Source organism: Anguilla rostrata, chromosome 12 (assembly GCF_018555375.3).
Source record: "Anguilla rostrata isolate EN2019 chromosome 12, ASM1855537v3, whole genome shotgun sequence".
Classification (NCBI taxonomy): Eukaryota; Metazoa; Chordata; class Actinopteri; order Anguilliformes; family Anguillidae; genus Anguilla; species Anguilla rostrata.
Window position 1 is genome coordinate 29,721,387 of NC_057944.1, and position 27,155 is coordinate 29,748,541.

The window sequence follows — 27,155 nt, forward strand, 5'->3', positions numbered from 1 at the left end:
ATTCATTTGATTCATTGAGTAGACTCCCTTATCCTGGATGACCTAACATAGTGTACATTTTACATATTGTCAGTTTTTACAACTGATTAGTCACTGATGCCATTTAGGTTGTTTCTTTCTCAAGGGCACTGCAGAATCAAGATTCAAGCCTACGTGCTTCTGTTTACCAATGTACTATCCTAACCCAAAATCCACATTACCACTAGCGCCTGTAGCATTCCCTTATTAGTCTTTAAGGGTTGCACAGCTGGAGTTCGCTGTCCCTGTCCCACTGTTCACAGGATTCTGCTTTGGAAAGATAAGGAGGTGGCAGGCTCAGGCATACACTAGATCTGAACATCTGTGAGACAGAAATGCTGCAAAAGAAAGTGTTCAGGGCCTTTCGTGTGTGTGCATGTGTGTGTGTGTGTGCGTGCACACACGTGCGTGTGTGCGCATGTGCGTGTGTGAGTTTGTGTGTGTATGCATGCACGTGTGTGTGTGCACGTGTGTGTGTGCGGGCATGTTATCTCGTGTGTATGCGTGTACGTTCTCTTGTGTGGGCGTGCGTACGCGCTCTCCTGTTCCTTAACATCTTCTGGCTAGGCGGAACCTCGAATAGCCTGTACTTGAAGAGGCTTTACAAGCATCTGAACTTTCTCATTTTTATGATAAATTGTGCAATAATATTAGCCTATTAAAGGCTGTACTTGCAGTTATCACCATGTGTAGTGTATAATACAGGGTGTGTTACCTGGTCATCAGCAGCATCACTTGACCTGAACAGGACTGTCTCTCCTCATTGATTTGTTAGCAAGGCCCCTATTGAGGCAGCGTTGTGTGATCAATGCCCACAGTCCCATGCTGGCTGTATATTGTAGCCTCAGGCAAATTGAAAGTCTTTTTGTGCCAACTTGTGCAACTACATTATACTTTCCTGTTCTACAACACTGATTCCCCAAGGAAATGCCACCGGCCAACCTCTAATGGCCCCTAGAATAATGATTAATTGCATGCCAATATAATGTAGAGGATCAAAACATTGTAGCGTTCTTTTGTCGCGCGTGCGTTTTTTCATCGCCAGGCAACATTGATCAGCTCCTCCCACGGGAGCGGAAGGGCCAGAGTGCTTATTTATGAACTCCCTGGCCAGCTGCGTCTAGTGGTTAGCATTTCAGGTATTTATACAAATAACGATGGCTTTGCTTCTCCTCTGGATGTGATAATGGGGCAGTACGATATATGCGCAAACACAGCGGAGTGCAATGTGATATCCATATCCATATCTATATCCATGGTATCTTACTCGAGTTCCCCTTACACTTGTAAGTGAAATGGGTAAGAGGCAAAATTCCCGAAAGTAATGGCCAAGAAGCTATTTTTATTATGAAAATTAAAAAAATATACACACACATGGAAGTGACTATGTTGTGTTTTGGTTCTGTTCGGTTTCCAAAGTGTCGCAGTAGCCAGCCGACTTGTGTCTGAAACGGCGCAGCGGCGTTTGCGATGTGGCGCACTGCCGTCGAAAGCGGGTTCAGGACGGGCGACGGGAGTCGCGTGGGCAAAGTGGAACGTGGGCGCAGGCGGTGGGAACCTCCCCGAGGGGCCGCACCACGCCGCCACGCCCCGGCGCTCGCAGGTGTAGGTCAGTCGCAGAAGCGCGGGCGACGCAAACACAACGCTTGGCGAATGCGTCGCCGAGCCGGCGGCCGCAGGACGTCCCGCGATCGGACGGGCACCGCTCGGCGGCGTGCCACGGCCTGCCCCACGCAGGAGGGGGAATCCCGGCGCCGCCCTGTTCCACCTCAAATCCGGCCCGTCGCTCTCGCTATCCCTCCTTCCGTTCTCTCTCCCCCCTCGCCCTTTCTTTCTCTCCCCTTCCGTCTCTCCCTCACTTTTGTCCTTCCGTCTCCCCTTCTCTCCTTTCCCCTTCGATCTCTTTTTTTCACTCTCTCCTTATGTTTCCTTCTCTCCCCTCTATCTCCTCTCCCTGTCTTTCTCCCCTCCCCTCTTTCTCCCTCTCTCCTTCCCTCTACCCATCTCTCTCCCTCTTCCCATCTCTCTCTCTCTCTCTCCCTCTCCTTCTCCCCTTCTCTGTCCCCATCTATCTCTTCCTCTCCCCACTCTCCCTCTGCCCTCCCTCTCCCCATCTCTCTCTCCCTCTCCCCTTTCTTCTCCTCTCCCCATCTCTCTCCTCTCCTCTTTCCCTCTCTCTCCCTGTCCCTCTTTCCACCTCTCTCTCTCCCTCTCCCCTTCCCTCTCCCCATCTCTCTCTTCCCCTTCCTCTCCCCATCTCTCTCTCCCCTCCCCTCCCTTCTCTCCTCTTCCCTCTTTCCACCTCTCTCTCTCCCTGTCCCTCTCCCCACTCTCTCCCTCTCCCCACCCCATCTCTCTCTCTTCCCTCCCCTCCCCTTCTCGCCTCTCTCTCCCTGCCCTCTTTCATCTCTCTCTCTCCCCTTCCTCTCCCCACCCCATCTCTCTCTCTTCCCCCTCCCTCTCTCCTCTCTCTCCCTCTCTCTCCTGCCCTCTTCTCATCTCTCTCTCTCCCTTCCTCTCCCCACTCCATCTCTCTCCCTCTTCCCTCTCCCTCTCTTCCCTGTCCCTCTTCCTCTCTCTCTCTCTTCTCTCTCTCTCTCCCTTCCTCTCCCCGTCTCTCACTCTCTCTCTCCGTTCCTCTCTCTCTCTCTCTCCCTCTCTTCCCCCCTCTCTCCCTTCCTCTCCCTCTCTCTCTCTCTCTCCTCTCTTTCCCCTCTCTCTCTCCTCCCCCCTCTCTCTCTCCTCTGCCTCTCCTCTCTCCTCTCCCCCCCCGCCTCCCTCTCTCCTCTCCCCCAGGAGCGAGGGAGAGCTGTCAGGGACAGTTAGAAGGCTCCTCTCGTCGTGTGTGCACTGCACCATTACAGCCCTCCCGTGCGCCGGAGTGGGGGGCTGTCACCATCGCCCGCGTGCGCAGAGAGGACCCCCCGCGGGCCCGGGTTTCAGTGTGGAATAGAATCACGCCCACACGCCCCCCCCCCCCCCCCCAAGCCTTGTTGCTCAGCATTCTGACATTGTCCCTTTTTTTATTTTTTTTTATTGCTTTCTTCCTTGCTGTGGGCCGAGCCCGTGATGATGTAACAGATCTTGTCTCTTGCCGTGCGGGCCCCGTTTGTCAGAGCGTCACGTCTGAATGGCGTCGTCGCTTTTCCGTGTCCGGGACGCGCGGTCGCGTGGTGGAGGACAGCTGCGCGGCTCCATCGCTGCTCCTCGTCCTGCAGGGAGCAGGAGGTGAAATCACAGCAGCGGTGTTCATCCACACGTGTGCGCTGTGCATTTGCAACTGGTCGCCTGCGTCTGCATTTCTGCAAGGGTTTCCATCTGCATTCTAGGAGGAACTGAGGTTTTTTAAATTTATTTTTAATTTTTATTTTTTTGTTGCCAGCTGTCTTGGGGAACCGTCTGTGCCGCAAGTCCCCTTTTTTTTCACGGCTGTTTCTGAGTCATGTGACCGAGCGCAGGACCCGACCCTTGACCTTTGCCATTGTTCGGCCCCGCGCGCGGCGTCGGCTCCAGGAAGTCGCGTCTCGGCGCGTGAACAGCGGCACTGTTCCAGGGGTCACTATTCAGAGAAAGCCTGGTCGCTCCGTTGCAGAAAACAAGGGTTTGGCATTTTTAAAAAAGGGCTCAAAAACATGCTAAATTGACACACTGAATTGGCAACAGGGTTATAAGGAGTCATGGAAATTTCCAGAAACATTTTTTCCCAGTTTCAGTAGAAAATGTTAGCCTATCATAGTGAATAATTTCTTTTGGGAAAAACCTACAGATATAGTTGTAGGTTTTGGTTAAAATATCCACATGTATTGTAAATTCGGTTAAATTGCAGCCCTGTACTTTGAGTTCTCCCTGCTCGTGTGCAGTGCACTCTTTCATCTCATGCACAGATAATTGGCAGAATCCCATTTAGCGTGAATTCAGTAATATTGCACCCCTCTGCGCACACAGAGCAGTCTCTCCTCAGAGGGAATACGTTATTCAGCGCTCCTGTTTTTGTTGTTCAGTGAAATAATCCCACGTTAAAAAGTCATTCAAGGTCAGCGCAAAACTAAATAGTCAATTTTTGATTTCTGTCAGTAGTCTTTGCTATCAGCTCTGGTTATGATAAGGTAAAAGGTTTGTGTGTCTATGTGCATATGACATGGTAAATAAAGCCTGTGGAAATAAGGCCCACAGTTTCCCTTTTATTCCTGTTCGTTCCCATGGAAAGTTTCCACTCCAGAATATTCCCATTTTTCAAGCCTGGTTGCCGGTTACACTGGGATATTGACTGAGGTGTTGTTGTCATATTTAAATGTGTTTGTATGTAAATAGAATGGAGGGAAGGAGGGGGATGCTGTCCCTATGTCGTCATGAGATGAGATCAGCTGGCCTCTCAAAACAACGTGCTCATTTCTGAAGCAGTTTTAGATCACACACACACACACACTCACACACTCACACACACACACACACACACACACACACTCTGTCATTTACGGTCAGCTCCGCTGCAGCTGAAGGCCGGGAGGACGAGTCCTCGCCATTACCGTGGCAACGTGACACCGCAATCACCCCCCCCCCCCACCCCCTTCCCCCACCGATAAGTTGCTGGCGACCTCACAGGCGACTGGAGGTCTTTGACTCGGTTGCCACGGCGACGCAGAAGTGGTTGATTAAGGAGAGAAATTGCTGGAAGTGACTCTGCGGGCCCCCTGCTGTGACGTGGCCCGCGTCAGAGACGGTGACGCGAACGAAGAGGGCGTGGCTTCGAGCGCAGTCATCTGCGACCGTCTCCCCCCCCCCCCGCTTTTTCACTCGCACGCCAGCGTCCTCGTCGTGGAGCGCTTCCCGATAGGAGCTGAAAAACGTGGCCCTCGTTGTCCCTCCAAGATGCGGAGATGGAAAGGTGTCTGTGCTTTATCTCCTCTGAGCGACATAGCTCAGGAGGTAAGACCGATTGTCTGGCAGTCGGAGGGTTGCCGGTTCAAACCCCGCCCTGGGCGTGTCGAAGTGTCCTTGAGCAAGACATCTAACCCCTAAATGCTCTGGCGAATGAGAGGCATCAATTGTAAAGCGCTTTGGATAAAAGCGCTATATAAATGCAGTCCATTTACCATTTACCATTTACCGCTTGGGAAATGAGCAGCGTTACAGTCGGTGCTGGACTGTAAAAACTGAGAGGTGATGGAGCACAACCGACATAGCCAGGACACACACACACAACATGCATGTGCGTATACCGTGCTCCCTGATACACACACTCGGTCATATGCACATATGCAAGGACACACGCGTACACACAGCGCAGTTGCGCACAGACGGCGCTTGCTGTTACTTGTTGTAACGTACACACACGCGGCTCGCGCCCTGCTCACGGATGCCTAGCAGTGGTGCGCACACACCCCACACACGCAGACGCACGCAGGCTCACACACGCGCGTGTGCGCTGACTCACCGCCTCTGGTTTGTTTTGACGCCCTTTGTCTTGTGTTCGACTCGCGGGGACTTCCAGCGCGCTGGCTTTTCACATTCCCGAGTCAAATTGGGACCTCCCGAACAGCAAGCATAGATGGCCGGGAAAGGTAACACTTTTTGCCTGACGGCTTAAAAAATAAAAGAAAAATAACCCTTATGGGGTACACCCTTCCCAACATAGTCCTGGGAATGCATTAGCGATACAGGCCTACGAGCTGGTTAACGTACGGGCTGCCCTCGTCCTTTCTGTGTCCGTGCCCATCTTGCGTTCGTGTTTCTTGCGCGCCTCCTCGGACGGAGCGAATGACCGACGGGCGGGTCGCTCCGCCCACCCAGGCGCGACCGGCGGGGCGAGAGTAACGCGTCACATTTCGGAACATTGAGACTTTGAATGCATCGCGTATGTGTGCGGTTTTTTTGTTTTTTGTCTGTATTGGCGTGTTTGTGTATGTATGCGTGTGTGAGTGCTAGTGTGAGAAAAAGCCTGTGTGTGTGTACTTGTATGTGACTGTGTGTGCGTGCGTAAGTGTGTGATGATGCCTCCTGTTAAGAAGCCTGTCACTGCAGAGATAAAAGCCCTTCCCTAAATTCAGTTTTTTTGTTTTTTTTAGGTTTTTTTATTATAATTTTTCTAAATCTGGATGACAGGTATTAACTAAGGCCCAGCACCCTGTGTTCAATGAGAAGGTGTGTGCAAATTCTAGCATGCCTGATTCAGTGGCAGTTGAATAGGTCCTGGTCTCGGGTTGGTGAAGAAACCAGTCTTACCACAGGTAGAAAAATAAGATTGCCAGCTCTACTCTGATAGCTCTGTCTCTATCAGTGAATCAGAAACATTCCAATCTAGAGCATGAATGGGTTTGGCCGAGGACGGTGGCGTCAGCTGCGGTCGATCTGTGGTATGGCACTCCACTTTATGAATATTAATATGAACGTTGCGCTGGAATCTCCTGATGTAGCCTGCAATAAGGAAGTAGAGCGCAGCAGGGCCGTGGGAGCTGACCTGTAGGGGACCTGTGATCTTTGGCTCGGTGGTTTGAGTAGCGCTCTGTCATCGGCCCCCCTGCAGAGTCATCAGCCCTCTGTTCTTCTGCCATTGGCCGGGCGAGTTCTGCGGTTCCTGTTGGAGGAGTACGAGGGAAGCAAACACGCATGACGCTCCCAGCTCCTTAATCCCAGACGGCTGTGATTACTGTTTACCGGCTTGCTGAACTGGGGACGTAGCACGATGACTTATTTCTCCACGAGAGCGGCCTCCCAGGCGTAGCTTTCGAGCACCGGCGATGGGCTGACCCGCTTCCCTTTCCTGTCGCGTTACCGGCGGTCCGACGGCCGCGCGCGACTGCGTGGCAGGGATCTGGAAGCGTCTAGCTGGAGTTGTGCACGTTGTAGATACGTGGGCGTCTGGGCTTCATGCCAGCTGACACGTTAATTGACTTAACGGGAGCCTCTGATTGGATGTGAAGCTTTGAATCACCTGTTGTTCCAGGTTGCTCCAGGTGTCAGTTGGCTCCAGGTCAAAGGGTAACTCTAAGCACACTGGGCCTTGGATCCTGGCCCGGGGGTGGACGTTACCAGCGTCCCTGGGAAGTTTGGATTGAGGAAAGTGGAAGGAAACTGATGTATTTTTGTCGTTCGGCTGCAGTCCTCAGTCCGTAAACATCCCAGCGTTCAAGGTGGCATTTGATCGCTCCCGTCAGGACGTCTTTTATAAGGCAGATGCCAGCTTGATTTTGTTCACGTTTCCTTATTTTGAGAGGATTTGCATAGCGAAGCACGCGGCGTTCTGAAAATGCGATGGATCGTGGTGCGACTGAACGGTTGTGCGTACGAGCACTTCACCTGCCAGACGAACGTCTCTCGGGTTTATACAGTCGAGGTTCGTTTCATTGGCCTTCTGTCTGTCAGCTTCTCTCCCAGCTTGTGTGTCAGTAAGAGAGCGGAACAGCACACTGAAGCTTTTTTGTGTTGTTTTGTTTTAGCTGTTGGTTGAGTAAAGGTAGGCTGTTGGCTAAAACCTGTGGTTTTCTCTGTCTTCCTCTTTGCTGTTCAGTCACACAGTCACTGAGGGTCAGGGTAGGGGTGCGGTGTCAGGGTCTTTAAGGCCTGTTTTGAGGAGCAGATGTTTGGCGTCCTGGTTGAGGAGGTAAGGCTGAGTGTCGGAACACTGGAGGTACGGATCTCCAGGAGGGGGGTTGTCGTTGAACCATTGACCCATAGAAGTACTTAACCCGAATTGCTTCAGCAAGCTTCCAGCTGTATGAATCAATGATAAGAGTGTGCGGAACCCTAGATGATGCTCTCAGAGTGATTGCAGGGCCAGCGTAGGTTGTTCCTGGAAGCGGGGCTACGGCTCGGAGGAAAGGGCCCTCACCCAACAGGACGGACGGAACGCCGAAATCAGCGCTCGCTCGTTTATGGGTCCTCTGCGCCGCCCGTTTCCCCTCTTCCCCGGTTCCCTGGTATTTTCGGGGTCTTTGGGCGGCCCCCGTGCGGGACCACCCTGACCTCTGTGTGTTTTGGCCGGGTGGGGCAGGCGGGGAGGTAAGGGAGGACGGTTCGCGGTGCGGCGGTGCGGCGTCCCTTCCCCCCCCCCCCCCCGGGCGCTCGCGAGACCCTTCCTGGAATGGGGCGTGCCACCGGTGAACTCTCAGTAGGGCTGTGTGTTTGTGTGTCTGTGTGTCCGCTTCTGCGAGGGCTATTTTGGGCCCAGGGAGGGCTATTATTAGCGCTGGCGGCCTTCCAGCTGTGGTGATGTAATCGCCCGTCGCTCTCTCTCCGCTTTCCTCATCCGCTCAACATCTGGACTGGTTTCTTCCGCACACTCGCGCACATAAGCGGATGTCCGTGCACACGCGTTCAAACTCATGCACGTACTAATGCACGCGTACGTGCACTAACGGACGCTCATGCGCGAACGTACACGTGCACGCCCGCATGTATGTGCTCACATGCATGTGCATGCACACGTGTGCACGCACGCGTTCCTCTTCGCCTCATTGTGTTTGTCGCTCATGGTCTAATGTAAGCGTTGTGCCTCTGCCCCCGGTCTTGCTTGCCCAACTCCAATAGTAAGCATTTTGTCGCCCGACTGTCTGGAATTTGTTGACTTGGGCAGCAGTGATAGATTCAGGAACACCGGTCACTTGTCTTAAAAAGACCCCCCCCCTGCATTTTTTATGAGTTAGTATATCGTGCTGTAAGTGCAGCCATTTTGTTGAACCAAGTTTTTTTTTTTTAGAGACATGTCACCTTAAAGAGACCAGCAAAAGAAAAACCCATTTCTAATTTTGGGCTTTAACTTCCCTTAAGGGAAGGTTTCTCCTCCCAGGTGTGGGTCCTGCTTTTCACTTGCTTGCGTGGAGCCTGCGGCTCTTCGGATGCAGTTGCCTCATGATACCGATGGTTTTTTTGCGCACTGCTGGTCGCACGGTACTACAGTGGAGCTAGCGCCACATTGTGAATTTGCAGCATCACCATGTGCAGTTTCCCTTCAGCCTCTCTAAAACCGGTAGCGTCAGTATCATTTGATATCATGGCTGGCGCCTCGGCACCACTCTGTCCTAAAATCCTGTGCATTGATTGGAAGAGAGGCTCGTCTGTCACTGATGACACGTGATGAAGGTGGGGGGGGAGCTAGTGCAACGGTAACCCAGGGAACCTTGGATGACTAGGGATGTTTTTTATTTTTATTTTTTAAATAGTGAAGGCAAATTTTTTTTAGCATAAATCTGAGGCAGTTCTGCCATGGCTTTAGCCAAGATAATGTGCAATGACCCTCCATCTAATAATTCTTCTCCTTGAATTTTTCCATTTATTTTTTCCATCCCATATGTGGTAGTCTCTGAGTCTACTCGGTCCTGAAGATGGCTGTGTCTCTGTATAAACTTTTCTTTACCTCTATCCCTTCCTTCTCTTTGGCTGGACTCCCCTGTAACTCTTTTTTTATTTTTTCCTCTCTTATCTGGTCTTCTGAATAGAGGTTGCTCATGGGCTTAGCCACACAGTTTTTCTTTTTTTCTCGTTTGAAAATAGATGTTGTGAGACCAGGCCAACGGATAGAAACCTGCCCATGTCTTCCTCTTAACTGACATTCGTATGATTCACACAAGGGGGGGGAAAAGTCATAATGTGGAACACCTCAGTGGTAGAGTCAGTCTATTTCAGAGAATTCTCAGTAAATGCACTTTGACCTGTCGGATAGAATGGATCATGAATTACCCAGTGTTGCGCTACTGCTCTAAAAAGCGCTAAACACAAAAAAGGTGACTGTGACAGCAGGCGTGTGTAATCAAATGTGCTGTTGAACAGGGCCCAGTCACCAGAACACAAGGAACACATTCGACATTGACCTTGACCGGCTTTTATACTTGGTAGGAAAAAAGATGGCTGAGATAGGTTGAATGGGCTATAGCCTGTAATGATGCTGTGTTCTCGTTACTGGTGGTATAGGCTTCAAAGGAGATTTGATCTGAACTCAAGACTCTGTCCGGTGTAGGTGGCTATCAAGATAGTGGACAAGACCCAGCTGGATGACGAGAACCTGAAGAAGATCTTCAGGGAGGTGCAGATCATGAAGATGCTGAGGCACCCGCACATCATTCGCCTCTACCAGGTCTGTGCTGTCCGTCTGTTTCTCCGCCTGGCTCTCTCTCTGTCTGTCTGTCTCTGTGTTCCTCGTGTGTATCTATTTCTTTTATTTTCTTCTTGACTGCCTTTTCCTTTCTTTTTTTGTTGTTTTTGTGTCCCTGTACTCCTGTCTCCCGCCCTTTCCACTCGTTTGTCTGTCTTGACTTCCTGAAAGGCCTCGCGCTCTCTCTGTGTGCTAGTTTGTCTCGTCTGTCTTGTTTGTCTCGTCTGTCTGTCTGGGCTCCAGTGTTCTCTTCTTCACGAACGGCAGACCGTACCCCACTGTTTCTCCCCCCCCCCCCCCCGAACGGTGCCCTGCTGTCATTTCTGTTTGCTGATTGTGTCAGTTTTAGTTCTGTGTGTTTGGAGCAGGCCCGATTTTGTTTTGTCTTTGGGGAACATCTCTCCTTGTCTCATCCTCCTCCAAAGTCTGTTATCCAACACCGCCCCCCCCCCTTCCTCCCCCGCACTTATTTCTTTTCTGTCTCACAATATTAAGTCCGCCATGTTAAGCCATTGTGATGCGTGTTGGTCTAGCCAATGCACGTCTTTTTTTTTTTGGACGTGTCATTTAAAAAATTAATAAATACATTTAAAAAAAAACATTTTTTAAGTACAAATTGCCGATATGTTGTCAGACCAGAAGGAGAAAAACACGTTGGAGCTGGAGCAGAGCTCCCGTCGCTACGGGAACAAAGTTCGCCCGCGACCGCGTGTTTACAGCAGCCTCGATTATCCCAGTGTGTGGTCCAAACCTGGACCGAGTAGCTCATGCCATTTCGGTATCTTGTATCTTGGTCCACGAACCGTGAGGAGATCCCCCCCCCCCCACCAGAGTGGTTAAAACATCAAGCGATGCAAAAGAAGTGGAACCAAGCAGACTTTGTGTGCCTTTTGTTGACCTTAGCAGTCCTTAGTGAGTTTGCTAAGCTGGAAAGCTGCACATTAAATGCAGGAGCTGTTCCTGTTTTAATGAGAGGCAGTTTAGTGCATCGAGGGCCGCTGTTAATCGCGATTGTGTGCCTGCCTAAACGAGGAAGCTCATTAAAAAAACAAAACAAAACAAAAACGACTATCACACGTGCGGTTGTAGGCCACAACTGTACACAATTTAAACGTATATGGATGACTGTCAGATTTCACGTTTGCTGCATTAAAGTACGTTTAAAATGGAGAAAAACACGTGTCGGCTGGACGGCGTCTCAGCAGCCGTGAGCAGAGCTGAGCTTTAGCCGCTGCCGCGCGCTAAGGAAGGCTCCCCGCTGCCGCGTGTGGGTAGCTGCTCGTTGGGTCAGAACCGACGGTGGGGAACAGGAGGGCTCGTTGTTCTGCCCTTGTCTGTTTTTTTAAAAAGTGACCTGATGCAGGCGCGCAGTCCTGACGCAGCCTGGCTTTCCATGGGCGGCGTAGCGAGGACCCTGCTGCTTCCGTGGATTAGCTGCAGGTTGCTCTCCTGCTCTCTGTATATGTTTTCCATACATAATGAATAGGATGTAGCGCTAATGTTCGCTAGCGCCGTAACAATGCAAAGTCTTCTAACAATTAACAATTGTGGAAGCTGGCCAGTCCCTGGTTTGGCTCCGCTCAAGTTCTTTGTTTCTGTGCGTGTGTGCGTGTGTGTGTGTGTGTGTGTGTGGATGGATATGTGTGTGTGTCTTCCTCATAGGTGATGGAAACGGAGAGGATGATCTATCTGGTGACTGAGTATGCCAGTGGAGGGGAGATATTTGGTAAGTGGTGAGGATGTGCACACACTTGTTTCTCTGTATCTTCTTTAGGACCCTTTAACACCCTTCTTTTGGGTGGGGGGTGGGGGGGGGGATTTTGGCACAAAAACAATGACGCCTTAGATTTGGTACTTGACCTAATCATCATTGCATTTTAGTTTCAAATCAGCCACCATCCTCACCCTGTCCCTCCCCTCCCCCCCCATTCCTCCCCTTCCCCTTCTCTTTCCTCTCTTTTCTGTCCGTCCGTCTGTCCGTCCTCCGCCCGTCCCCAGATCACTTGGTGGCGCACGGGCGGATGGCGGAGAAGGACGCGCGGCGGAAGTTCAAGCAGATCGTGGCGGCCGTGCACTTCTGCCACTGCCGCAACATCGTGCACCGCGACCTGAAGGCCGAGAACCTCCTCCTGGACCACAACCTCAACATCAAGATCGCAGGTACCGCCATCTGCAGGCCCGGAGGTGTAATGTCAGCTGTGTTTGGGAAAGACCACACTGGCAGTCTCTACATTGATTCATTTAGGATCTAGTAATTACTCTGTAGCCCCCCTTTTCTTTCTCAGTCAACTTTGAGGTTGCTGCATTGGACTTCCAAAAATGCATTTATATTGGAAAAGCACGCAGAGAGCTTCACACTGTTTGGGACAAATTCATACAGTCTCACAGGGAAAAGACTTGAGTGGTAATAAAGGATAAAATCTGTTGATTTAGTTATGGATCTGAAATGTGTGACCGTGTCCTGTCCTCCCCCCCCCCCGGGTCAGATTTTGGCTTCAGTAACCTGTTCTCGCGGGGCCAGCTCCTGAAGACGTGGTGCGGCAGCCCCCCCTACGCCGCCCCCGAGCTCTTTGAGGGGAAGGAGTACGACGGGCCCAAGGTGGACATCTGGGTGAGTCTCGTGGGAACCCTGTGCTTAGCCCAGACACGCCCAGTCTAAACCTAGCTGTCCATACCCCCCGCCCCCAACCTAAACCTAGCTGTCCATACCCCCCGCCCCCAACCTAAACCTAGCTCTCCATACCACACATCGCCCCTCCACACCCCAAGCTTCATTATGGCTCTTCACTCTGGCTTTATCTTACCTTCCTCCCCACCCCATCTCTCTCTCTCTCTCCCCCTCTCTCTCCCTCTCTCTCTCCCACTCTGACCCCCCCCCTCTCTCTCTCAGAGTTTGGGAGTGGTGCTCTACGTCCTCGTTTGCGGTGCCCTGCCCTTTGACGGCAGCACCCTGCAGAACCTGAGGGCCCGCGTCCTGAGCGGAAAGTTCCGGATCCCCTTCTTCATGTCCACAGGTGAGTGCGGCTGCCCCGTGCTGCCCCGTACCGGCCCCGAACCCGCGCCGCAGTGCGCCGACCCAAACGGCTGGCGCTCAGATGCACTCAGTGGTGCGCGCGTGTGTGTGTGTGTCCCAGATTGCGAGTACCTGATCCGGCACATGCTGGTTCTGGAGCCCAGCAAGCGCCTCTCGATGGAGCAGATCTGCAAGAACAAGTGGATGCGGCAGGGGGACCCGGACCCCGAGTTTGAGAGGGTGAGTGCGCACCCCTGCTTTTCAGTCCTCTCCGGGTCAAATATACTGAAGCTCAGGCTGAGTCTGTTTTTTACTCCTCTACCTCTGTGGTGTTTTATCACCCTCGATGCCAGGGGTTTCAAACTGCAGTCCTGGAGGGCTGGTTTTTGGCGTGGTTCAGCTCCAGTGATTCATCTGAAAAGTCTTTTGATTGGCTAAAGCGTTCACACCCCTTGTTCTCTTGCCATTAATTGGCTGCTGTTTGAAAGGGAAACCACAAATGCCTGCAGACACCGTAGCCCTCCAGGGCTGGGGATTCTCTCCCCTGCTCTACACCCTTCACCCCATTGGCCCCCTCTTCCCGTTAACCTCCCCTCTCTTTCTGTTTCCCTCTCTCTCTCTTTCTCTCCCTCTCTTTCCCTCTCTCTCTCTCTCTCTTTCTCTCCCTCTCTTTCTCTCTCTCTCTCCCCCGCAGTTGATAGCGGAGTGTGAGCAGGTGAAGTCGGAGCGGGAGACGGAGCTCATCAACGACCAGGTGTTGATCGCCATGGCGGAAATGGGGCTGGACCGCGAGCGCACGCTGCAGGTACGGCCACCAGGGGGCGGCACCCTCCACCCAGACACAAAGCATTGAATTCCAGCGTGTTATCATTTGTCTAAGCCACGATGAGATGGAAAGTCTTTCCATGGCTCTGCAGTGTCTCCCCTGAAACGTGTGTACATTGAGTGAGATTAATAGGAAAATGGCAAGTATGTAGTGTACCTGAGACAAATGTAAAACACAATTTATAAATACACTGAAAAATGTAAGACCCCATTTAATAATATGTGAAGCGGTTTTCACAAGTGTACAGCGCAGTTCACAAATCCTGTCTGAAAATGTGTATCGTTATTTGCATAAAAAACAGTATTTAAAACATGTGTCATCGTGACTTGTAAATACACTCTCTGTATCTGTTGGCCAAGTCTGCTTTAAGAACCAGACTAACACTCTCTCAGCCAAGCTGAATATTCTTAGAGAAGGGAGAATCACTCGTGCGTGTGTGTGTGTGTGTGTGTGTGTGTCTCCGTGTCTCCAGTCTCTGCAGACAGATGCCTATGATCACTACAGCGCCATCTACAGCCTGCTGTGTGACCGACTGAAGAGGCACAAGACCCTGCGCATCGCTCAGCCCTCCCCCCGCCCCATTGGCTACCCGATGAACCCAGTGCAGGTAACGGCCAATGGGCGGGTCCGAGCGGGAAGGCGGCGCTGGACTTAAGCCAATTAGCCGACTCTATCCTGGAATGACTCACTTTCTGTGTCGTGCAGGCGGATCAGCAGGGTAATCCGGTCAGCATGACCGTCCCCCAGGTCCAGCTCATCAACCCAGAGAACCAGATTGTGGAGGTAGGTCGGAGGTCAGGGGGTCAGAGTTCAGCTGTGCGTGGGCTGGCCACACGGACGCGGGCGGCAGCACGTTTTAAGCCCTGAGGGGAGAGTGAGGCTTCACAAAGCCCATAAGGGGCGGAGCTTCTGTGAGCCATCGCTCATTTCCAGGTTTGAACCAATCGAAAGGTTTTGCTCTGCAAAAAACAGCCAGTGATAGGTTCAAATTAGAGAGTGCCTCATGCTGCGTGGTAGCACTACCCATTTTTTGTCTGATTCCCAGTTGATATGTTGGGCTATTTTGTCACTTTCTAAGTGTGCACGATTGCAGTTTTCTGAGAGAAAGTAATGTCCCATGCTTAACTGTTCTTTATGGCCTGGACCACTGGTGCCCAAACTCTGGGTCAGGACCCAAGGTTGGATCACAGGACGGGCTGAGACTTGTCACAAGATACACACGGCAGAAATAACTTGCTCTGTGCAATACACTTCCCGCTGATATTCATACCTGCCAAATTACACACTGCCCTTTGACGACTATAATGGGGTCTTTCATAGTGCGGATTGCATCACCGTCTGTCCAAAGAGAACGTTTTCCTAGAAGATAAGTTCTCCCAGTTTTCTCGCCTGGTTGAGTTAATGTAAATAAGAAGTCATACCAGGGAGTTTTGGAGTTTTTTGTGGCCACAGAAATAATGCTGGAATTACCCATAATGCAACGCCGGAACAAACTGCCGTGACTATGGGAATGATTGAGTGAGTGAGTGAGTGTGTGTTGACACTGCTCCCTGTTGCGTGCACATGTGCCTGTGGTTGGTGCTGTGAGTCGGGGTGTTGTGTTAGCGGCTCTTGCGTTAGCGACGGTTGTCTTGCTGAACCGCGGCCGCTGTTCCCGCGGCTAACGCGTCTCTCCTGCTCAGCCCGACGGGACGATGGCTCTGGACAGCGACGAGGGGGAGGAGCCGTCCCCCGAGGCCATGGCCCGGTACCTGTCCATGCGGCGACACACGGTGGGCGTTCCCGACCCCAGGTACGAGCGCCGCCTGCGTCGGCTCAACCGCGCGTGTGTGTGTCAGTGTGTGCGGTCCTGACTGGTACTCTGTGTGTAGCTGCGTGTGCAGTTCTGACCGTGTGTGCGTGTGTCTTTTTGTTTGGTCATGATTGGCCCTTGGCATGATTGGCGTACATGCCTGCATGCGTGTGTGCTGGGGTGTATGTGTGCGCTTGTGAGGGCGTGTGTGTGTGTATGTCCTGATTGGCCCTTGCCTGCGTGCGTGCCTGTATGCGCGGTCCTGATTGGCCCTTGCCTGCGTGCGTGCCTGTATGCGCGGTCCTGATTGGCCTGTCTCTCGCAGGGCGGAGATGCAGGAGGAGCTTCAGAAGCTGGCCCCTGGGTTCCCCCGCACCGTCCCCCAGCCTCCCTTCCCTTCTCTGGTCCCCAACATGGGCCCCGTGCACACGCTGGCCCCCCCACAGAACCTGCAGCCCACCCAGCACCTGGAGTACAAGGTGAGGGAGAGAGAGGATGGGGGAGGAGGGACGAAGGAGGACTGGAAGGGGAGAGGGATGGAGGGAGGGAGGGAGGGATGGAAGGATGTAGAAGGGGAGAGGAGGGAGGGACAGAAGGATGTAGAAGAGGGGAGAGGGATGGAGGGATGGAAGGAAGGATGTAGAAGGGGGAGAGGGATGAGGGAGGGAGGGATGGAAGGAAGGATGTAGAAGGGGGGAGAGGGATGGAGGGAGGGAGGGATGGAAGGAAGGATGTAGAAGGGGGGAGAGGGAGGGAGAGAGGTAAAGAGGGAGGGTGAGAGCAGGGGGGAGTGTGTCTGTCTGTCCCGGTGTTGGCGCGTTTGCCTGTTCAGTGAGATGCTCACGCTGGCTCTCCCGTCTCTGTGTGCCTGCAGGAGCAGTCCCTGCTGCAGCCTCCCACACTGCAGCTGCTCAACGGCATGGGGCCCCTGGGCCGAAGGGCCTCGGACGGCGGGGCCAACATCCAGCTGCACGCCCAGCAGCTGCTGAAGAGGCCCCGCGGACAGTCCCCACTCGTCACCAGCCCTGTGAGTGTGTGTGTGTGTGTGTGTGTGTGTGTGAGTGTGTGGGTGTGTGGGTGTGTGTGCATGTGTGCATGTGTGCGTGTGTGCGTGTGTGTGTGTGTGTGTGTGTGTGTGTGTGTGTGTGTGTGTGTGTTAGTGTGTGAGTGTGAGTGTGAGTGTGTGAGTGAGTGAGGGTGAGTATGTGTGTGAGTGTGAGTGAGTGTGAGGGTGAGTGTGTGAGGGTGAGGGTGAGTGAGGGTGAGTATGTGTGTGAGTGTGTGTGTGATTGTGTGTGAGAGTGAGAGAGAGTGAGAGAGTGTGTGGGTGTGAGTGTGTGTGTGTGTGAGTGTGAGTGAGGGTGAGTATGTGTGTGTGAGTGAGGGTGAGTATGTGTGTGAGTGTGTGTGTGAGAGTGACTGTGAGAGCATTGGGGATGTAGGGTATGCCCCCCCCCCCAGTCGTATCAGGTCTTCTTATCTGTGTGTCATCAGTGTGTGTAAACTGTAAGTCAGTCTGACTGTCTGCCTGCCTGTCTGTGCTTGCAATGGGCACAGGGAGTGACTGTCTCACTGCACCCGCACTCGTTTATTCATCCCTCTCTCCTGCTCCCAGCACCCCATCCCAGCCGTGGCCCCCGTGGATGAGGAAGGGTCCGACGGCGAGCCGGACCAGGAGGCGGTGCAGAGGTGAGGGCGTGGCCCATGCGGGCCCTGGTGGCGTTGGGGGCGGGGTTTGCTGGCTTTGGGGGCGCAGGGTGTGCAGACACTCGCGGGTTGCCTGGGTTTCTGGGAGCGAGCTCAAACAGGCCGCAGTACCGCTTTTCCGCCACACGGCGCCGCTGTCGCCACAGCTCCGCCTCTCCACTCTGCGCTGGCTTCCATGGCAAAATCAACCACTGGCTTTCCTTTGGCTGCAATACCTCTTCCCTTTCAAAATTTCCCACAGTCCTTTGGCTAAATATGGTACTTTGCTTGTACAGAGCAGCTTGGGATTAGTAGGGCTGGGCTAACATAGTGCAGCAGTAATTACTGAATGCTGTAATGATCGTTGCCAGTCGTGTGGAGTATCGTCTTTCTTTTCATCTTTTTCTCTTTAATTTTACCTGATGGGGTAGTGAACATTCAAACGTCAGAGCCTGCGTGAAATGCTTCTGGGAAACATCACCGCTGTTATCTGTTGGGTGTTAATAAGACAGCTAAGTGGCAGCAAGGCCTTGCGGTTTCCATGTGATTGGCAAAACACGTCACATGGTCACATGGAAGCTGTATGACGTTGCTGCTGATTGGCGGTCAAATCAACACTCAGTAGATAATAGCGGTGACGTATTTTTCCTGGGAACATTTCCTGCAGCCTCTGAAGTTTTGACGTTTACTACCACATCAGATGTAATTAAACATTTAAACCTTTGAAGAGTAGGTTTTTTTTTTTCCTTCAAAATTCTAAGTTCAAGTGTTCTAGAATTCTGTTGCTTTCAGTTGCCAGTAGTGACATCATTAGTTACATCAGCATTAGACTGTTCAGTGACGACCATTCTATTCACGCATTTGTAACAATCACACGATGTAGCCCAACTCTTCAAAGGGTTAAAGAGAACAAAGGATGAAAAGAAAGGCAGTGCGCCACACGGTGGCGATGATCGTTATTGCGTTTGACAAGTCATTGTTGCGGCATATTGCCCAGCCCTGGATTACTGGTGTTTTTTTCCCCGTGGAATTCGGCTGGAATGTGCAGAGTGTTTCGCCCCACCCCCCTTGCGGGGGGGGGGGTGTCGGCGTCCTGCCGGTGAGCTGATGGGTGTGCGCTGCTTCCTGTCTCCCTCCCCGCGACCCAGGTACCTGGCGAACCGCTTCAAGCGGCACACGATGCACGTGCCCGCGAGCGCGCCACCCAGCGAGGCCCTGCCCGACCCGCAGCGGCCCCAGGGCCCCCGGCAGAGGGGGTGGGGCCTGGAGCAGCACTGCCGGTGAGGGGGTCACCCTGAGCTGACACTCTGCACAGCCTCAGCACACACTCGCCAGGAGAGGGAGCTAGAGAGGAGGCGGGAGGGCGGGGCAGGGTGTGGCGGGGTGTGGCGACAGGGGGCGGAGACGAGGGAGGCTGACGGATGGGTAGTGAGTGAAAGAGAGAGAGAGGGAGGGGAGGGCAGATCATGAGGGAGAGAGAGGAAAAGTGAGAGAGGGACTTGGAAGGGAGAGGAGAGATGGAGGAGGGCAGAGATGGAGGGAGAGAGGGACATGTAAGGGGGGGATGGGAGAGGAGGGAGAGAGAGGATGGCAGGATGGAGAGGGAGCAAGGTTTTGAGAATGGGAGGGAGAATGACATGGTGGAGCGAGGGAGAGAGAGAGGTCGTGAGGGGCAGGACCCGTCCTCTCTCGATGGTCTGAGAGGAAGAGTACATTTTATTTTTCTGAAACCCTTCAGCAGCACTGCATATGTTCTGTCATGCTAATAAAGCCTGTTTGAGTCCTGGAGTCTGTGAGTGGTTGGGAATGAGAGAGAGAGAAAGAGAAGAGCACTCTAAGAAGAGCTGGGAAAGGAGAGTTGGGGCATTCTGTGTGAATGTGGTCACAGAGTTGCCCTAACCTCTCAGGCTTTGCTGAAGTTTTCCTCAAAGAAATTTCCCGTGGAGGAAGGATGCTTGCCGCGTATTTGGGATTTTGGTCACAAACGCCTGCAGGCATTTTGGGCCTTGTAAGGCGCCTGCTGTAAGACCCTGTCATTTCTGAACCATACATTGTACCTATTCTACCCCCCCCCACCATAAAATGGGTTGTAGCTCAGAAAGTGTCAGTGATCCCACAATGTGATTATTTCTGTTTGTATTGCACAGTTCATACAATACAACATCATATCATAACGTCAGAAATAGTGCTTTTGAAATATTAATATTTACTTATTGTATTTACACCATGGACACGCTCACACACTCCCTTACACTAGACACACTCACACACTCCTCACATGAACGCTCCACACTCTCACACTGCACGCTCACACACCTATAGACACCTACACACCCTCACAGAACCCACACACTCCACATGGACGCACCCTCCTCACACTGGACACGTCAAACCTCATGAAGATCGACCCACGACCAGGGTAGTTTTATGAACGGGAACGTGGACGCCCCTAATATTTGAGCCTTTGACACAGAGGGCCCTCCTTGTTTTTTTTTGGGTGTCCAAAAAAGCCCAGCCCCCTTGAACTTGTGATGTTTCATTGAGTTATTTTCCGAATGTTGCAGAAGTGACCGTTGTCGGGAGAGACCGGCAGCTGGTTGTGTGAGAGCTGCGCAGGACTGCAGCTCTGTTCCTCCCTCACGGTGGAGGCGCGGAGCTCAGTTTCAGCGCTGACCTGTGATCTCATGTGTATCTGTGTGTTTGCATGTCTGTGTCTGTGTGTGCGTGCCTGTCTGTGCCGGCGCCTGTGCGTGTGTGCGTGTGTGTGTCTGTACGTGCGTGTGCGCGTGCGTGCGCTCGCTCCTGTGCGCGTGTGTGACTCCCAGGTCCAGCTATAAGGACTGCAACACGCTGCACCTGCCCATGGAGCGCTTCTCCCCGGTGCGCCGCTTCTCGGACGGAGCCGCCACCATCCAGGCCTTCAAGGCCCACCTGGAGCACAGCTCCCTGATCCAGCAGCTCAAGCAGGTGGGCCTGCCGTCCTCCGATCGGCCTCCTGCTCTCAGGGCCTTAGCCGCCAATCAGTGTCCCTGCGGGCCCCGCCCCTTTACTGATCCCTCTCCACCCCTTCATTGTTCTAACTCTTCCCCCTTTTCTCTGTGCGTGCGTGCGTGCGTGTGTGTGTGCGTGCGTGTGTGTGTGTGGAGCAGGAGTGTGAACAGCTGCAGAAGATGTACGCTGCACCGCAGGATGAGCGCTTCCTGGAGCAAACACAGCAACAGCACATCCTCTACCAGCAGGAGCAGCAGATTCTATACCAGCAGATACAGGTCTCACACACACACACACACACACACACACACACAGCAACAGCACATCCTCTACCAGCAGGAGCAGCAGATTCTATACCAGCAGATACAGGTCTCACACACACACACACACACCACACACACACACACACACACAGCACATCCTCTACCAGCAGGAGCAGCAGATTCTATACCAGCAGATACAGGTCTCACACACACACACACACACACAGCACATCCTCTACCAGCAGGAGCAGCAGATTCTATACCAGCAGATACAGGTCTCACACACACACACACACCCCACACACACACACACACCACACAGCAACAGCACATCCTCTACCAGCAGGAGCAGCAGATCTATACCGCAGATACAGGTCTCCACACACACACCACACACCACACACACACAGCACATCCTCTACCAGCAGGAGCAGCAGATTCTATACCAGCAGATACAGGTCTCCACACACACACACCACACACACACACACAGCAACAGCACATCCTCTACCAGCAGGAGCAGCAGATTCTATACCAGCAGATACAGGTCTCACACACACACACACACACACACACACACAGCAACAGCACATCCTCTACCAGCAGGAGCAGCAGATTCTATACCAGCAGATACAGGTCTCACACACACACACACACACACACACACACACAGCAACAGCACATCCTCTACCAGCAGGAGCAGCAGATTCTATACCAGCAGATACAGGTCTCACACACACACACACACACACACACACAGCAACAGCACATCCTCTACCAGCAGGAGCAGCAGATTCTATACCAGCAGATACAGGTCTCACACACACACACACACACACACACACACACACAGCTCAGACCATCACAGTACAGGTAAAAACTCACATTGCATACCTATACTCTTATACCCACACACACACACACACACACACACACACACACACACACACACAGCAACAGCACATCCTCTACCAGCAGGAGCAGCAGATTCTATACCAGCAGATACAGGTCTCACACACACACACACACTTACGTTGAAAAGAGCAGTTAAATAAAGCGCAATAAAAACAGTAGACACTGCTCAATTTCCAGTCTGCACAGTTCCCTGTATTGCTTATGTCAGTCTGGTTTCAGTAATTGGTTGAAAGTTAAATTAAGAAGTGGAATTATACATGCATTAAAATACAGTACCATTATTCGTGAGTGGTGTATCTGAATGGTATGTATGTGCTGTGCACCCCCTGTCTCCGCTCACCCCATCCACCCCCCACCCCATGCAGGCTCTGTCCCTGGGCCATGGAGAAACCCAGCCCAGTCACCTGACTCACCAGCTCCAGAGGTACGGCCCGCACGCTAATAACACCAGCAATAGCACCCCAAAAAAAGCAAGAAAACTGTTGTGTGTTAACCAATCACTGTGTCTGACCAATGGGCGAGTATTGCCATTTACAAACGTGTTCCAGTTAGATCAAATAAACAGCATTGGCAGTCCTAGTAGGCGCGATGCTATGCTAACCTAGCGTGTTGTCTGAATCTGTGCTAGCCTATGAGATTAATAAAATGTTTAGCGTTAGCATGAAATCGTTCAGCGCTACTGAGTGCACAGATGAGTGAGTGTCTCGTTTGCAGGTTGCGCATCCAGCCCTCCAGCCCACCCCCCACGCATCCCAGCAACCACCTGTTCAGACAGCCCAATCAGAGCCCGCCCCCTGGCGGCTCGGGAATGATGCAGGGACATGGTGAGTAGTTTTTTTCCCACTTTTTTTTGGTCCTCACCCCTCTCTTTCTTCCTTTTTACTTTTTATATTTTATATTTAATATTTAATATTTATATTTGCATGACTAGCAGTGTCGGTTTGGGTAATGACATCACAGCCTCAAATCCTTGACTTCTAGGTAGGACTGGCCAGTGTTCCTTATTTCTAGGTATACTGGTATGAAATCATGTACCCGGAAATATATTTTAAAATTTTAATTCATAACTTAGAAGCCTGGATGTTTTAAAATTTATTTTCCTTGAATATTTTGTATAGTAACATTTTCAGGTTGCACATTTGGATTTTTTATTTACTCTCAAATGCTCTTTTTGCTCTAGCAGCCCTGCGCAAAACCACCACATTCAACTCATAAGCAAATCGTAGTTTTCCACCAAATCCTTCATTCACTTATTCAATCAGGCGTTTTAGTGCTGAACTATTTTGCTTGCCAGACGTCTGTTTCCCTTAGAAAAATTGACAAAATAAAAATGACTATTTCTCCTTTCTCACCATCTGTTTCTCCCTCCCTCCCTCCCTTGCTCCCTCCTGCAGGTGGCCAGTCCTCAGTGCCATACCAGCACAGCGCCGCCCTCTTCCAGACCCCCAGCGGGAGCCCTCCCCCCACGGCCCTCCCCCGCATGGCGCTTCCCCAGCAGCAGCCTGGTCTCCCCCGCGCCGTTGGTATGCCCCAGCAGCAGGTGACCATTCAGGTCCAGGAGGCGGAGCTTGGGGGCGGGGCCCAGCGACAGGGCTACCTGTCCACGCCGTGCGGCCACAGGGTTCTGGGGAAGCAGCTGAGCGCCGACAGCGCGGAGACCCACAGGTGATTGGCTCTCCCTGCACTGCCCTCCATGCCGCTGGATTCTCATTGGCTATTTTTTTCCATCTCCTGTTGCTTTTCTTCCATGTGTGCGCTTCTCCATGCAAAGATTTTTTTTGGGGGGTTTTTTTTTTGTTCATGTTATTTTTGTACTTATTTGTTAACCTTCTTTTAAGGTTTTCTATATGTTATTGCATGTATGCTGTGTTTTTTTTATTTGTATTTTTTTATAACTCTCAGGACTTCTGACTCTTTCTTGGTTATAGTCCATTAACAAAAGACAATTTAGTCGTGAGTAGAGCCTTTTTGGTTGGCACAGTGCCATACGTTGGAGCTAGTAATGGCAAAGCAACAAGAAGGAGAAGAGAACAGTCCTGTAGTGTCGTAGGGTCTCAGCTGAAGAGGACACAGACACAGTCCTCTCTAGAACCCGGCGGCAAGGTCATGGTCAAATGTGAAGGCATCACCACAGAACTCACAACCTATGGCTATAAACTGACCGACTACACAAAACGTAAGTCGTAGATTAACTGGACCTAGTTAGGAGCTGTAATGTAGGCCATAAAGCTAGCAGGTAGACCCAAGACATCTCTCTGTTTATCATATTCACTGAAGGGTGGGCAGGTTTAACATAGAAGTGTGTCTCTGCAGCTAATAGTTCTGCAAATGCATCCTATTTAAAATGGGTTCCCTTGCAAAAATATCTTTGCTTAACCCCACCCTTGTGTGAATATGTGATGCTAGACTGGATTCCCTTAGTGGTTTTGGTTGTGTGTCTTGATGTAATGGCCTTGTCTGCATTCAAAAAGACTACCTGAGGAAGGGATTGAAAGGAGCTGTAGGTTTCCCTACATTTTCTTGCACTGTAGGGTCAGATATTTGTGTTTGGACCAGGACTTCCCTTGCTTTGATGACGGGGTTTCCCATGGATTCGCTTAGCCTGGGCAGCTACCAGGTCTGAATTGACCTGCTGCCGAAAGTAAATGTTCGGCGAATGCACGTATTTGATGATAATAAAGAATCTAATTTAATCTAAATACGTAATGTAATGTGGTTAGGGAACAAACTGTGAACAAACGGAAATACTTCTGGACACTTAATGAGTCTAGTGTCCTCTACGTTCTCAACACTTGCCATTGAGTATTTTCTTGTGGGAAACCCTGGGTACTGTAAAGTAAGGACACTTGGAGGGAAAATTGTTTACATATGAGAAATGTGTGTGGAATGTATTTGCTCCAAAACATAACGTCACCAAATGACATTTTAACAGTCACCAAGAGAGTTGCTGCCTCATGAAATGTGTACTGAGGATTTTATTGTAGCTGGCTAAATGCAATGGTGTAATGGTGTAAAAATGTTAAACTCTGTGTGTAGCAGTAACATGGGTTCATAGTTCTCACTTCAGCCCACTTTCTCCCACAGTCGCAGTCTGAGCCGGTTCCAGTGCTCCACAACCTATGACCCCAACCAGTTCAACCCACACCTGTTTGGGGAGGGCGGGCGGGGACCTCCCGGGGGTGGAGTGGTGGGCGGGTACAATCCCTACCTGCAGAACACCTCCCTGAAAGTGCCGGGTCTGGAGGCCTACCAGGCCGGGGGCGGCTCGGCGGGGGGCGTGGGGTACGGGAGCCCTTCGGCGCTGCAGCAGGCCCTGCTGTCCCCGACCCCCCCGGAGTACCGCCCGTCGCAGCACGTCACCCCCACCCTGCAGGGCCTGCTCTCGCCGCGCCACTCCCTGAGCGGCCACGCCGACCCCCGCATGCCCCCCCAGGACCTGGCCGCCCTGCTGAAGAGGCAGAGCCCCCGGCCCGCCCCGCCCCCCGGCCCCCCCGCCGGCGTCCCCCCGGACTACAGCGAGCTGCTCCTGCTGCGCCACCTGAGCCAGGGGGAGGCCCTGGAGCCCTCGCCCAGCCCCCAGCACTACCACCACCTGCTGCAGATCCGCACCGCGGACTGCCCCCCGCTGCAGCTGCCCCACTCGGAGAGCATGGAGGAGGACGAGCCGCCCGGGTACCAGGAGGGCCTGCTGGCCAAGGCTGTGGCCTGCGTGGAGGGCCACGAGCTGCTGGGGGCCCCCCCTGGGGCCACTCCGCCCTACGGCACGCCCACGCACCGGCACCCTTACCTGCGCAGTGCCACCACAGCTAGAGGTGCGGGCCTTGGCGTGTGTTCCCTCAGTAACCTCACACATGCTGGATACTGCACACAGCACGCACTACTGCACTATAATGTACTGTTCTACATGTACTATGTGAACACTGTGTACTATTCATACTACACACTGTGTGCACTACTACTACAAACATTGCACAGTACTCATCGTACAACACACAGTGTATAATACTCCTACACACACTGCTTACTACTTATACTACACACTGTGTGCACTACTCCTACACCCATTGTGCAGACTACTCCTACACCCATTGTGTATTACTCACCCACTGTACTCTATTCAAGCTATACCTGCAATATACAGCCCTCATATTACTCACATTACACTGTTCTGTAACACGCTCATGCAGTACACACACACTGTGCAGTGCTCACACCATATTACAGACTGCTCACTAAGCCTTGTTTGAACTTCCCTTTGTTGTCTTCCCTCTAGACTCATCTGGGAATGAGCATGTGGAGTGTAGGCCCCCAGGGCAGACTATGGAGCTGCCTGATCATAATGGTGTGGGCTACGTGACCCGGGGCCCCCAGGTGGAGGGCTACCGGCCTCGCGGGCCCCTGCAGCGGCACCACACCATCCAGACCGCCGACGACGCCTACGTGAGTCTGTGTGTCTGTGTATGTGTGTGTGTGTGTGTGAGTCTGTGCGGCAGCTGCTATGAGTATGCACGTCTGCGCGACCGCGTGTGTGCCGTTCCTCCTTCTCGTTTATACCTCTGTCATTTCCTGCCCCCTTCCTCCGTTTCTGTCTCTGCGCAATGAGATGGACTGACACACAGCGCCCCCTAGGGCTGCGGAGGACAGGGGGTCCCTCCCACCCCCCCTCGCTGTGGTGCCCTCCCACAGTATGGCTGACGGTCAGTCTCGTCTCCCCGCCTCCCCCCTGCAGGACCAGGCTGAGTCCATGGCGGGAATGAGTCTATTGGCCGGGAAGGCGCTTAGCTCCGCCCGGATGTCTGACATCCTCAGCCAATCATCTCTGACGGGGAGCCAGCAGCTTCACCATCGGGAGGAGTCGGGTAACGGCCTTAGCGCCTGCATGAGAGCGCTGCCCCGCAGCATGAACCACCACAGAGTGGAGGAACTGGGCTAACCTGTGCTCATTCTCTCTCTCTTCTCCTTTCTCTCTCTTTCCACTGGGCTAACCTGTGCTCATTCTCTCTCTTCTCCTTTCTCTCTCTTTCCCTCTGTCTCTTCTCTCTTTCTCTCTGTCTCTGTCTCTGTCCCCCTCTCTCTCCCCCTCTCCCCTCTCTCTCTCTCTCTCTCTCTGTCCTGCTCTCTCTCTCTCCTTGTCTCTCTCTCTCTTTCTCTCTGTCCTGCCCCCTCCCCCCCTCTCTCTCTCTCTCTCTCTCTCCCTCTCAGTGTGTGATGTGGAAGGAGAGCTCCACGCTGCCGCTTGCTACCCCTCCTCATGCACCAGCGACATGCTGCTGAGCTACAAACCCCCTGACCTGCAGTACAGTATGGAGCAGGCAGGAGTCTAACACAGGTGTGTGTGAGTGCGTGTGTATGCGCGTGTGTGTGTGTGCGCATCTGTGTGTGTGTGTGTGTGTGTGTGTGCGTGTGCATGTGTGCGTGTGTGTGCGTGTGTTTGTGTGTCTGTGTGTGTGCGCATGTGTCTGTGTGTGCGTGTGCCTGTCTATGCGTGTGTGTGAGCGTGTGTGTCTGTGTGTGTGCATGTGCGTGTCTGAGCATGTGCGCATGTGTGTGCGCGTGTTTGTGTG

General features: G+C 52.5%; 1 protein-coding gene across 5 annotated transcripts in view; it reads left to right on the forward strand.

Moving 5' to 3' along the window:
- sik3 (SIK family kinase 3) overlaps nt 1-27,155 on the forward strand; it is a 32,543-nt gene that overhangs the window by 2,274 nt on the left and 3,114 nt on the right. The window contains exons 2-24 of one of the 5 annotated variants that reach the window (XM_064300923.1): nt 9,971-10,087; nt 11,768-11,831; nt 12,104-12,265; nt 12,592-12,716; nt 12,996-13,119; nt 13,240-13,358; nt 13,813-13,923; nt 14,417-14,551; nt 14,650-14,727; nt 15,627-15,736; nt 16,062-16,215; nt 16,611-16,763; nt 17,352-17,425; nt 18,571-18,702; nt 20,248-20,389; nt 20,572-20,691; nt 21,957-22,015; nt 22,306-22,415; nt 22,986-23,256; nt 24,676-25,415; nt 25,865-26,031; nt 26,321-26,450; nt 26,794-26,920. In XM_064300923.1, the coding sequence (XP_064156993.1) occupies nt 9,971-10,087; nt 11,768-11,831; nt 12,104-12,265; nt 12,592-12,716; nt 12,996-13,119; nt 13,240-13,358; nt 13,813-13,923; nt 14,417-14,551; nt 14,650-14,727; nt 15,627-15,736; nt 16,062-16,215; nt 16,611-16,763; nt 17,352-17,425; nt 18,571-18,702; nt 20,248-20,389; nt 20,572-20,691; nt 21,957-22,015; nt 22,306-22,415; nt 22,986-23,256; nt 24,676-25,415; nt 25,865-26,031; nt 26,321-26,450; nt 26,794-26,915 (3,519 nt within the window). In that variant the 3' untranslated portion in view covers nt 26,916-26,920. The other 4 variants (XM_064300926.1, XM_064300925.1, XM_064300927.1 and 1 more) reach the window with 4 other exon arrangements.